The sequence below is a fragment of the Panicum virgatum genome, chromosome 2N (assembly GCF_016808335.1).
Source record: "Panicum virgatum strain AP13 chromosome 2N, P.virgatum_v5, whole genome shotgun sequence".
NCBI lineage: Eukaryota > Viridiplantae > Streptophyta > Magnoliopsida > Poales > Poaceae > Panicum > Panicum virgatum.
The window spans coordinates 65,401,641-65,413,905 of record NC_053146.1 but is presented as its reverse complement, the minus strand read 5'-3'; the positions used below and the strand labels follow the sequence as shown (position 1 = coordinate 65,413,905).

The 12,265-nt window shown below is 44.2% G+C and overlaps 2 protein-coding genes across 4 annotated transcripts; both read right to left on the bottom strand.

Moving 5' to 3' along the window:
* Window positions 1–474: 474 nt before the first annotated feature.
* LOC120662925 (protein NEGATIVE GRAVITROPIC RESPONSE OF ROOTS-like) lies at window positions 475–1,970 on the bottom strand. The gene is made up of 5 exons (XM_039941973.1): window positions 1,965–1,970; window positions 1,738–1,822; window positions 1,083–1,648; window positions 731–917; window positions 475–494 (listed from the first exon to the last, which is right to left on the bottom strand). Exons 1-5 carry the CDS (start codon window positions 1,968–1,970, stop codon window positions 475–477), a joined length of 864 nt encoding a protein of 287 aa, XP_039797907.1.
* A 2,448-nt stretch (window positions 1,971–4,418) lies between these two features.
* On the bottom strand, window positions 4,419–11,530 carry LOC120661822. Of its 3 annotated transcripts, none has more exons than XM_039940784.1 (13): window positions 10,897–11,529; window positions 9,532–9,681; window positions 9,213–9,425; window positions 9,019–9,108; window positions 8,691–8,804; window positions 8,051–8,320; window positions 7,799–7,955; window positions 7,366–7,443; window positions 6,836–6,936; window positions 6,191–6,361; window positions 5,727–5,816; window positions 5,221–5,316; window positions 4,419–4,978 (listed from the first exon to the last, which is right to left on the bottom strand). In XM_039940784.1, exons 1-13 carry the CDS (start codon window positions 11,302–11,304, stop codon window positions 4,643–4,645), a joined length of 2,274 nt encoding a protein of 757 aa, XP_039796718.1. In that variant the 5' UTR covers window positions 11,305–11,529; the 3' UTR covers window positions 4,419–4,642. The 3 variants fall into 3 exon arrangements, 2 of the variants coding, with proteins under 2 accessions (XP_039796718.1, XP_039796720.1); XM_039940786.1 differs by having other exon boundaries at window positions 5,727–5,801; window positions 10,897–11,527; XR_005670097.1 differs by having other exon boundaries at window positions 4,961–4,978; window positions 5,727–5,801; window positions 6,186–6,361; window positions 10,897–11,530.
* Window positions 11,531–12,265: the final 735 nt, after the last annotated feature.

Genomic DNA, 12,265 nt, shown 5'->3' with positions numbered 1-12,265 from the left:
ATCTGGAGACTAGAAAGAAATGGAAAGTGGAACACAGCTAAAAAAATCTTCCTATGAACAAGTGCTGCGCTTGAACAAGCCCGCCAATGCAAAGTTTGGATTGTGATCTTCATTCAGTAGTAGTACACCCTGCTGTCTGATCGAATAATCGCCGTTCAACTGAACCCGCTTCAATAGGGAATTATTGTGGCACCACAATAATGGGAATTCTCCGCCGCGTCATGAACATCACATACAAGCTGTGAAAAAAGAACATAACATGCTGTACAAATCTCAGGAACAGCAGCAAAAAAAAGCATCTTTGAACGAGAGGTGATGACGGAATCGTACATAATTTTGACAATACCATATCTTCTACTATTAATTTCAGGGTTTGTGTAAATATGTGTAACTTACCACGTTTTTTTTTTGCGAAAGGGTGTAACTTACCACGTTGAACAGTACCATAATGACCTTGAACTCATGTCTCTGTTTCTAAATCTCCAGAACAATGACTGCAAACAAGTAGGAAAATTTCATTCAGTCCATGTTTATTGGCAAATCGAGTTCATTGCAATGCTATATATATATATATATATATATATATATATATATATATATATATATATATATATATATATGTGTGTGTGTGTGTGTGTGTGTGTGTGTGTGTGTGTGTGTGTTTCCATGGATTACTATTTATTTGTGTTCATGTCAATGTGAGGCAGAAATGGAGGAAATGTATTCTTACAGTCTGTATCAGTTTTGTCCCACTTAAAGCTATCGGAGCCCTTGTCATCGTCATCTTCTTCATGACGGCGATCTCTTATCATCCTCCTCCCACTCGGTTTGTCCTCCAGATAGTACTTCCTCGATGACCCAGCGTTGGCATTGCTCGGCCGAGCACTCATCTTATTCTGCAGCATCGTCCTAAACAACTGCGCGCACGAAATTAAACACGAAAGACATGAGCTTAATTAAACCACAGAAGACATGAGTGAGGTTGTAACTCAAAGCATCTGTGATAAGTGAGGACGAAGCTTGTGGACAAAAATGACATAGTAGTTTTTACGTGGATGCATGGCTAGCACAGTTAGTTTTACCTTCTCCATTCTTGATTCGACTGGATCCTTCAAGCTCGGCGCAGGCCCGAAGCCGCCGCGGCAGGCGAACATCTTCTTGAGGAGGAACTTGAAGGACTTGCGCTTGATGGCGGCGCCGTTACTGTTGACGAGGAGGTCCCTGGCCTTGCTCAGTATGATCTGCGTGTCCGGCGAGAACTCGCCATTCTCGCCGCCGTCGCCCGCCGCGCGCCTCAGGGAGATCCGGCGATCCACCTCGAGGCTGGAGGGGCAGTTGAGGAACCTGTCGAGCGGCAGCTGGCTGCTGGCGCGGTCCTCGTCCATGGCGCCCGAGCCGCGGGAGCTGGACTTGGACTTGGCGCGCCGGAGCAGCTTGTTCAGCGCGTCCTGCAGCTTCTTCACCTCCTCGATGGTGAAGTCCGGCACGTCGGCCGCCGCCTGCGACGCGAGCGGGGCTCCATCCGGCGGCGGCTCGTCCCCGAGCGTCCCGATCGAGAGGAGGCCCTGCGGCCAGTCGCCGTTAGGGCTCTGCTTCTCCTCGCGAGCGTGTTCTTGGCGGCAGCTCTCTCGGACACCAGGGACATCTGCTGACGTCGAAATAATCGCATGCATTCAAGAGCTAGCTCGCGTGATCGCGAAGCTAAAGGAACGAACAAGCATGAAACGGAGCACTCACCGCGAGCCGAGTTCCCGACACCGGCCTCGGATCGTCTTTTCTCTTGTTTACCATTATTGAAGCGATTCTGCATCCAGTTAATGATCTGCAGAGAGAACAGACAAAAGTATAACCGTGAAACACAAGAGAAAAACGAACATAAAGACTAGGTACATGGTGGATATGGACGAGAACTGCCATGCGACCAGTGGATCAAAACCTAGCTTGCAGTTGATCTAGTAGCTTACCCCCATAACTCCTTGCTCTTCTACTACTCCCGGAGAACAATGACCACGCTGTGAATCTGAGCAGTGTGTAGACAGCCTGCAAGAGCGGCAGGGAATAGGCTTTGAGGTAAAAGAAGCTCGATCAGTTCCTGCAGAGTTTTGAAGAGGTGTCCTCGATCTAGCTGATTGGTTAGTGAGGACGACGCCTGCTTATCGTGCACCTAGCTACTACATATTCACTAGGGGGTCGTTCCATAGCGCAGAGAGAAGCATTGCCATGGAGTTAGGGAAAAGCCGTGTGAAGTAGTGGCTTGGATTGCAACCAGGGTCCCCTACCCACTGAATTTAAATAGGGTTAGCTGGCCAATAGTCTGCCACGGAAACCCATGGTTAGATTGAGCGTAGTGGCCAATTTGCACAGTTCATCCAGTTACGTGCTTACATATACATGGGACGTTAATTTAATTGGCCAATACTCTGTGTCCGTACTGTTTAGTGAGCAATGCAACTTGGCGAAAGTGTACTTGCTCTATGCATGTAATTCTGAATATGCATAAAGTTTTGTTTGAAAATATATATAACCATATTTTCATATATAACAATGACACTTTTAAGTGGCTATTAATATAATCGTATGTCATATTTTCATATATAACAATGACACTTTTAAGTGGCTATTAATATAATCGTATGTCCTCACCAAAGATTGCATCGTAGGGAGCTTTGTTTTATTTTCCCAATCCATAAGAAAGTTTTTGTATTTTCTCTAGCTTTGGATCCATCTCGTATGCTGTCATTAGATTTTAACATTTCCGGACTGCTTTCTGCAAATGGCTGGTGGATATTGATCTCCTTTAGAAATAACCAAAAACTTCTTTTCGTTGGAATTGATCTCGGGCTGGGCCTAGCCCAACGGCAGAGCCCAGCTCGGACTTGATCAATGGAAACCCGGTCGATCTGTGCACTGTGTGATCTTGACAGCACAATACTTTTCGCCTAACTAAGATATTCTCTGAGATTTATTTAGTATAAGTGGCCAGTAGCTCATTACAAGCATTTGAGGTTTTGTCCAAATTAGAGTAGGAAAGCCTCAGGTAATTTACAAAAAAATATGAAAAAGAGCCAATAACTCGCTCTCAACCATTTGAGGGAGTATGTTGTAGTGGGGGTGTTTGAAGAATAGCCCTTGCGTCTAGACGCATGGGCAGACCTGTGTTAGAACGATGAAAATAGCAACCTTGTCCCTATTACAACTTGGAACATGCACATCTATCCCTTGGTAGCAAGTTAGCATCCCCCTCGAAGATGGTTTCAACACAGAGGATTATGCGATCTGGTCCAGCGACTGTGACCAACACAGGCTGACAGGCAATCAGGCATAGACACCGTCCACTCCAATTGCGTCTACACAAGAGCTGGATTATGGAGAGAGAGAAATCTCGCCATCAGAACCCCACAACGCATGTATCAACCATGCACCGGCTGGTCTCAAGCTTTCGTGTCATCCGCGCGCGGTGACTTCCGTTACCGTAGCTGACATGCCAATGCAACGACACCGTGTCTCGGTATCTGCTGATCGGCGGTGTTCAGTGTTCACACAGAGGTACGATGCACAGCTGTGCATGCAGGTGCATCTGCGATCGTCGTTCATGCTCTCCTGCTCAACAAACAACTGGGTAGCACGCGCGCACCGTCAAACACGAGAGTGAAAAGGTCAGCTTCCTTTCCCAAAGGATAGATTGTTCAGTGCCAGCAGCGGCGGCATCCTCCACTCCCCGCAGCCGGGCCGGCGCCCTGCAAACCAGAAGGATCATGGAAGCTCGATCGCTTGGCCAAGCCGGCGGGCCGGTCCAGTCCAACAGCGCGGCGGGCAGATCCCAAGCCGGGAGCGGGTACCAGGTTCCGGGCGCAGCAGCCAATGGCCAATGGCCATGGCCTCCCGCGCCGGAACCGACGTGGGCTCGCACGCACCCAGCCATCCGCCTCCTATTCTATTCCCCCGGCGCGTCGGGGCTCGCGCGAGATCATATCATCGCCGGCAATTAGGCGGGGGCGGAGTCTCGTGGGGGGTAATCAATCGCGGGGATCGCTAGTTAATCCTGGAGGAGGGTGCTTAGCCGGGGGTCATTAACAAACAGGTGTCAGCGCGACACGGGGAGCCCTGGCCGTGCACGCTGTCGTGACACTTGTCCCGGGCCGGCGCATCGCACTGCCCTGCCTGCCCACAGCCCACCGCGCCGAGATCTCAGACCCACCGCTTATTACAATATGCTGAAAGGCCATTTAATTTGGTCCCAACCGTATATGATTCTCTTTTAACTCTACCACCTAGTTCAGCTGCACTGCACGTGGTCAAGGCTCGTGTCTGCATTCCTCCAGTACCAAACAGGAGAACAATTTGCTGGCGAAAAAGGAAAGGAACACACTCAAGCTAGATTTGCTCAGTTCTACTTTGTGGATGGTGTCATTGCTCTGTTGCATCTCTAGCAAAGCTTATTTGAACATTTCGACACCCTAAAAACAGGATCGTTGGACCAGTCTCAACTCGACGTTTTAATAACAAGGATAATCGTCCTTTTATCAAGCGGATATGCATAGTATTTGACCCCCCTCAGGCTTACGCGAACTCTATTATGTACACTCCGAATCTCCCATCCTCCATATACAATACAATACAAAACACAACGCCCGAGTTCCTACTATGACTCCGATCCTCCACAGCACACCTCCGAACAGCACTCGTAGCAGCCGAGGCACGAGAGCGCCGCGCAGACCTGAGCCATCACAATGGCGCACTGATCGTTCATTCTGTTGCACGCCTTGATGCAGCACATGCAGCACAAGCAGTCCGCGAGTCGGCTGCAGCAGCCGCTTGCCTTTTTCAGTATCACGGATTTCTCTTCCGGTCTTGCGTCTCCAAATCCTGTGATAAGATTTTCCCTTGTAGCGTCTTTGTCACCGAATCCCAGTTTCAACCCATAAAGAGGGATACGTCGCTCATCCGGGCCTTTCTTTCCTTTTAATTTCTGCTTCACCTGGTACACAAAATGTCAGCTATATGTTCGCTCTTGCCAATTTACAGTTGCAGCTCATAGGCTTAACATCAGCAGCAAATAGTTAGTCTACTACTAGAATTGTTGCCTCCATTTCTGAAATAAGGTCCATTTCCTGATCTATATATTTGCTTAAAGCAACATCAGCATGTGAACAAAGGTCATTTCATGAAGTACATCAGAAGGGAAAATGAATAGTCATCGAAGAATCATGTTGGACCTACCTTTTGTGTTGCATCTACTTTATCCAGATAGGTTTCAAGTAAGACCATCTCTGTGTATTCCGAGAGCAGACCATTTTGTATGCTTAATTTAATCACCTGCAAGATTAAGAAGAATCCCAAATTATTCAAAAAATGAGTAAACTAGAGTAAAAGTATAAACCACTATGTAAAGGTAACTTCGTGGTCGTTTTGCTGTTTTGTGTGGTATGTCCTTTCAAGGCTGCGATAGAAAAGCATTTCTGTAAACTAGCAGCCTTTCGCAAACAGAATGAAGTTGAACAAATTCATTTATCAGTTGTATGTCTCATATCAAAATGGTTACGTGGTCCTTTGCCCCTCTATTTTACACCATATCATGATCATGACATGGAGCTTTGATTCAAGGCTAATTCACTCATTAAACCATGTTTTTCCTCAATGTATAATCAAAGTGTAAAATTCTGCTAAAAAGACAAGTGTAAAGCGAAGAAAATCTAATACAATCATTTATCTGATTTACAACGCACCTTTCTCTCCAGTTGCTTGTCTGCAGAAAGCCATGCCTTTGATGTCAAAAGATTAATCTGTTGTGTAGTCAACACCTGAAATCCATAAAACTATGTCCTTGTGAAGACTTTTTGACAGTACACCATTATCCCAAGCTTTGAATCACACAGGTGTTACATTGATGTCCTTGGGAGACCCGCTTAATGAATCAATAAATTTCATCTGTCTAAACATATTTCTACCATACTATCACGGAAGTATATGTGGTTTGAAAGTGTAGATTTACAAGTCATGTTGTAAAGGACATGTTTTATGGAAACTCTTTTTCTCAAAAATAGTTCCGAGACGCCTTAGTAGCCAACTTGCTTGGGACAAGAAGGCATGGAGTTTGTTCAGATTTAAGTCAAATAGTGTAGTTTGAAATGTAGGACATCCAAGTTAGAAGTCTTGGACACAATGTATAAAAATAGCTTGATCACCTTACTTTGTCAAGAGGTATTTCCTTTAGATGTTGGACCTTCAGTTCAATCGAGATTTCCTTCATGTCAGCCAAGTAACCTTTAACTACAACTGTGTCAGGAAATTTGCCATGGTATTTCCCAGATACACATAAAGGAGATTTCGCTGAAATGTCTGGAATGTACTCAGAGTCCACCTAAAGAACAAAAGCACAGAATTAGACAACAAAAAATAGCATGTTCCGCAAAACTAACAAAACTCTGACTAGCCATCAACCCAGCATTAAAAAAATCGCTAACTGTTTTCTCAAAAAAATAAGTTGGTAACAATTAACAAAGAGTGGCCCAAGCTGTAGAAACACTAGGGACTTAAATGAAATTTCTCTCCCAGATTAATAGTAGAATTTTTAGTCTCAACATCTGCATCTCCACAAATAAGCATACTAAGCCAGTTTGTTCATCTATACATTGCTTGGAAGATTGGGCTGGACTACCTAAAATCAGGTAATGCAGTGACATAAAATGGATATTGCATAATGAAATGTTAAGGCACCATGAACTTTGCAATGAGATTTTTGGCTACCAAGAATGGCCAATAGCAAAGGCACAAGCTGATAACGTAAACTTTAATAAAAATAAGTAATTACTAACTGAACCACACAAAAACTCACTTCGAAATCATCAAGATGTTTTATATCATCAATGGAGATGTTTGCCACAATTGTACTTGATGCTCTTCCGAACCACTTAAGAATACGACTCTCAATTGATGCTGAATAATAAATTCAGAAAAAAAACATGTTAACACCATATTTTTACTAGTCCAATGTACGCATACAAAAAAGGCAGAATGGCGATTCAGAAATATGGATTTCGTATATGAAAATACAAACAATAATGTACACAACAAAGGTGATACTGTAACAGAAAAAATAGAGCAAATGTCAATCCAATCATAGAATGCAGAAGGAATAAGGGTTAGCAAGCTCTGAACACCCAGATTGCAAAAAAGCTTCAACAAAATTGGGTTCAAGCTGAGTACAGGTTGAGAAAAGCTCAACAAAATGTACATATAGCTTGAACTTATCACAGCTTATATTAATACATCAACAAAATGGGAACGATAACGCCAAAAAACCAACTGACGATGGAAAGGGTGCATGCAGCTAGATCATAATCACAAAGACAGAACCACTAGTACCTGTCTCAAGTGCAGCATCATAATGTCCCTTGCCAATTGACGCAAGCATGCGCAGGAAATAGTGGTTGCAATGCAATCCTAACATGTTCCATTCACAGAAATGAAAAACCATTAGAAACTATGCAATGTTAATAAATAACAAACTTTTAAAAAATACGTATGAAACATGATTGGACTTAGAACAGTCATAAATCACTAAATCACCATAGTTACAAATCCTTTTTTTAATTCCGAGCTATTTTTGTTCATGAGGGAACTGATATTTGCACATAAAGTTATGAGAAGGTGGTAGAGAAAAGAAACAGGAAGGAGTCTAGTTCAAGTCAAGAACTGCTTCTATAGAGTTTAAGGTACTGCAAGAGCAGAGGATTGGAAGTGCTCCAAATTTTTTTTAAATGAACAGAGTTTTTTTGGAAGCACTCCAAAATATTACCTAGTCCAAAAGTAGAAATGCGGGGACATTTAGATCCTCTGTTCGTGATCTCTGTTTTCATAGTTTGGCAGATGTTATGTTCGTCATCAACCGAACCATCAGTAATGAGATATATTTGTGGAAGTGCATCATGGACACTTGATAGCAACGCCATTGCCTTAAATCAAGAAACAAGTGACAGTATGAATAACAAAACAAAAGGGTACTATAAGATAAAATAAATGCCAACTCAAGCTATCCGAAATATAATACCTCACTCAACGGATGCATAATATCTGTGCCGCCCTCCGCAACAAAGTTTGAGTTAATCCAATCAGTCGTGCTTGCTATTGTTTTTTCATTTACTTGCTCTAAACATGAAGAGAATGAGTGAAGCTCATCATTAAATGTTATAATGTTGAAGTAATCCCCTTGCGCAAGCTCTGAAAGAGCAGTAGACACCGCATGCTTCACATTATCAAGAGGCTTTCCTTGCATGCTTCCACTTGTGTCAACAATAAACACAACTGCTTTTCTGAAGACCTATCGAAATATCTCATGTGAGATAAGGACCAGGAAGGCATATTTCATATAACATATAAAAGAGGATGACATGAGAATAAATTCCTGAGCTGATGAACCAAACAGGTACTTAAAAGGGTATCAAAGTACTGATAGTTTATTCCAACTTTAGTGACGCACTTGCAAAGTATCAAGCTATAACAACATATGTACTAATCTTAGGAAGGAGAACAGAGCTGAGTGATAATTTAGAAGAATTTCATGATAACAATTTCATGCAGCTTATCAAAAGTGCTGCATCAGCTTGATGTCCTTGTCCTTAAAATGGATAGCTTTCTAAGTGCAGACATCTCATTCAAGTAAGAAAATATCACAAGTAGCAGCGACAAACCTTTCTGTTGCCACTTCCAGGTAGAAGGAAAATGCAGAACATATCTCTATCATCGTAGTCACGCAATGTTGCAGGTTGGACGAGAACAGCACCAGACAAGTCAGCAGAGTAAACCTACACACATCAACATGGATTTGAATTTAAATTAAGCAAACGACAACAGATTCAGCAAGATTACAAACTGTTAGCTGTTGAGTATTATGACAAGCTAGCAGCAAGATAGCTCATCATCTGCATGTATAATTTTCCTTTAAGATGCCTTGAGATGACAGATTCTAAAGGAACTAGGGAGCTAACCAAGAAATATCATAGCGAAATAAAAACTCACACTGTAAGAGAAGTTGAAATCTTTGCTTGACCAATTCTCAACAACAGCTTCATGCATGAAAGACAATTTATCACCATGCCTACCTTTTTCCTGAAATAGAAATAAAAAAATACAGAATAATGAACATATGAAGAGGTTTTAATATCCCAAATGCACATCAAAACAGTATAAATAAAGGAGTTAAAGACTACTACCTTCAACGGGTGGCTAGTTCCTTGCAATAAAACCTCTTTACTGAAACCACTGTTCACAGTCAACTGAATTTTTTCCCGCTTCATGAAAACTTTTGGTAGCGGGTTGACAAAGTAAGGAAAACGAAAAGGTATGTCGACAGAGAAGCGTCCACTGTCATATAGTAATTTCTGGGACCATCGAAATGTAGCATATATATCTGCTCCACCCTCAACCTTGATTAATAAGACAGAAGCAGTGAATCAACAAAGTATGATGACGCTTCCAGTAATCAAAAACCAATTACCAGAGACACAAGATGTTTAAGTATGTAGCACATACCTGAGATATTGTCAAGAAAAACAATTGAGGCTTCAGAAGACTGCCACTCTCAATGTTTACATGATTCTGCACAGTATGGTCTTCTACTTCAATTACTTGTGTATTTAATGATCTTCTTCCGATGGTAACCTCAGCGCCTAGAATTGAACCCTATTAGCCAAACCATTCTTAGGTTGAGACCAATACAACATGGAAACTGATGTAGCTATGATAATAAGTACAGACATTTCACAATATACGTATGCAGGATATTCAATGCTTGATTGTTTGACGGTAATGTCTAGAGAAAAATAAAGAAATAAGGAGGATCTTTATTACATGCACCTATAACATTATTAAATTTGAGCTATCAGAATCTCAATCAACAACAAAACAAATGTCCATGCGAGTGCTTCATTTTCTTATTTAATTATTTATATCATCCAAGTCCTTCAACCCCATCAACAAGACAAGATAAATAGAAATGGCCCTGCATGAACCCAATAACTTAAGAACTTCAAAATCATATTGATCTTCTTCTTTTTCAAAACAAGTATAAGCTTAGTGGATGTGCAAGGAACAGAAAAAAAAATACTGCCAGATGTAAATTAGGATCCGAGTAATGCAACATATGACCAAATGGGAACGCAAGATCACCTCTGCGCTCTCTGAGTTAGAATGTTTAAATTATTACAGGTTTATTGTTATCCAAAACAGGTTACCTCTCTGCAGACCAACATATCACTTCTAGTGTTTGATTTCCATTGGATAAAGCGATGGATTACTTTGGATTGCTTAAGCAACAACACTGAAATTTTCTATTATATTATAACTGTAGAGTGAAGAAACTCCTTTTGCTTATCAATATGAATAAAGCTTCAACAATATCTGTGGTTTATAAAGAAAACCAACAATCGCAGATAGTCGCCTTACCACAAAAGGATTAATCAAAACACATGAGAAAAGCATGGTCAAATTCGTGAAGTGTTCGTCCTAAAAAATTGGATTCTACAAACTTTGCATTATAAATTGCAACCAACCAGTCCAACATCATAGGCGACGTTAAAGTAAAAACATCAAAGCATCAAGTAAGACATATGGTCATGCTGATAATTAACACCATTAAATAACAAATCATTTGCGCAAATTTGAAAAAAAAAACAAGCAAAGCGGGAATGTCCAGACACCGACCAACAAAATCAATGGGCCTACCCGCCCCCAATCACGCTGGTCAAACAGCTCCAGTTACACTGCAACGGCAATCCATTTCAATCCCCACCAAACTGAATCTAACGAGACCGGTCAACAGAAAGAGAATACAAAAAAAAAAAAAAGCGAAATGCCAAACCGCGACAGAAGAGAGAGCAGGAGCCCGATCGTGCTCACCTGTTCGCCCATGGGCACGACGAGCCGCACGTCGCACTCGCGGCTGCGCGTGATGCAGTGCAGCCACCACCGCGCGCGCAGCGTGACGTGCGCGGCGTCGAGCGCGCAGTCGACGGCCAGGTCGACCTCCTTCATCTGCAGTGGGATCATCGCGGGCGGGTCGAGGCGGCCGTACACGTAGGGCTGGTAGCTGGGCACGTCGGGGGTGTCGACGGCGCCCGGGTCGGTGACGACCGCGTACGCCATGGGCGCCGTGGGCAGCAGCCGCGGGTCGGGCCCCGACGCAGCCGCCGCCGACACGGTGCGGTCCATCCCCGAGGGCGGGCGCGGCGGCGGCAGCCCGCCCGGGAGCACGAGCCGCTTTGAGAGCTTGAGCCCGTCCTCCACCGCGCGCGCGAACTCGTCCATGGCGGCGGGCGGGCGGGCGCGCGCGAATGGGCGATCCGCTAGGGTTCCGACGTGGCGAGAAGGATCGCGATGCGGGGGAAGAGGAGGCGGATGGCTCGATTGATTTGACTCGCGGGGAGGGAGGGAGGCGAGGAGCGCCGCGTCGGGGCGGCGCGGCGAGTTTTTATTTGGCTGGGTGGTGCTGGTGCGTCGAGGGGAAGGAAGGCGAGGTGGGGGCGATTGATGAAGCCGCCCCGCGCCCCGGGGAGGGAAATGATGAGCTGGGTCGGGCTGGGGAAGTGGCCGGCTGCGTGTGGGGCCCCTGCCCCCTGGGCGGTGAGAATAAGCGCGAGGCGCCGTGCGCGTGGTGGCGTCGACCCGTGGCCTTGTTGGATTCGTTAACCGGGCGTTTCCCAGTAAGATTTGGTTGGTGCTTGGTACAGTGCTGTCTGATATCTTGTGGAGTTTGGGGGGTTGGCATCTTGCTTTGGCCCTCGCTGTTTCCTTTCATTTGTTTTACTACGTCGTGTCACCATCCACATTGCCTACTCCCGAAAGCTTGCGAGATGCTTTGTTAGTTGTTTATGATAGATAGGTTAGGATATGGAATTGCTTGATTTGTGTTCCTAGATAGCAAGGTTTTGTGAAGTTAGGCAGCAAGATATGCATTTGGGTGCAGCAAAGATCTCGAAGTTCTCTAGGTTACAAGAAGCAGCACAATCTTTTCCCTCTCCCTCGGTTTGCCCAACTTAAAGTATCGCAAGCGCTGGATAAGAATGTCTTTGCAAAGTACAATAACCTCTAGACGCTGCCCGGCCGTCCAAAGCTCTAAGAATTGCGACGTGGACGTTCCCGTTTGGTCCATTTTAGTCGCTCTACCTTTATAGATGATCCTGGCCACCATCAGGGCCACGCGCTTTTCACCAAACTGTTAGCGCAGTGTTTAGATGTGATCGATCACACAACCCCGCCCGTAACATCA

Excerpts from the sequence above, each read along its gene's own strand:
- LOC120662925 (XM_039941973.1), bottom strand. Across the intron at positions 1,649-1,737 it reads TGTCGGGAACTCGGCTCGCG|CAGATGTCCCTGGTGTCCGA; the intron begins GTGAGTGCTCCG and ends TTTCGACGTCAG. Across the intron at positions 918-1,082 it reads TCGAATCAAGAATGGAGAAG|TTGTTTAGGACGATGCTGCA; the intron begins GTAAAACTAACT and ends TCGTGCGCGCAG.
- LOC120661822 (XM_039940784.1), bottom strand. The coding sequence starts at position 11,304 with ATGGACGAGTTCGCGCGCGCGGTGGAGGACGGGCTCAAGCTCTCAAAG. Across the intron at positions 9,426-9,531 it reads TTTTCTTGACAATATCTCAG|GTTGAGGGTGGAGCAGATAT; the intron begins GTATGTGCTACA and ends TTATTAATCAAG. Across the intron at positions 6,937-7,365 it reads TGATGCTGCACTTGAGACAG|CATCAATTGAGAGTCGTATT; the intron begins GTACTAGTGGTT and ends TTTATTATTCAG.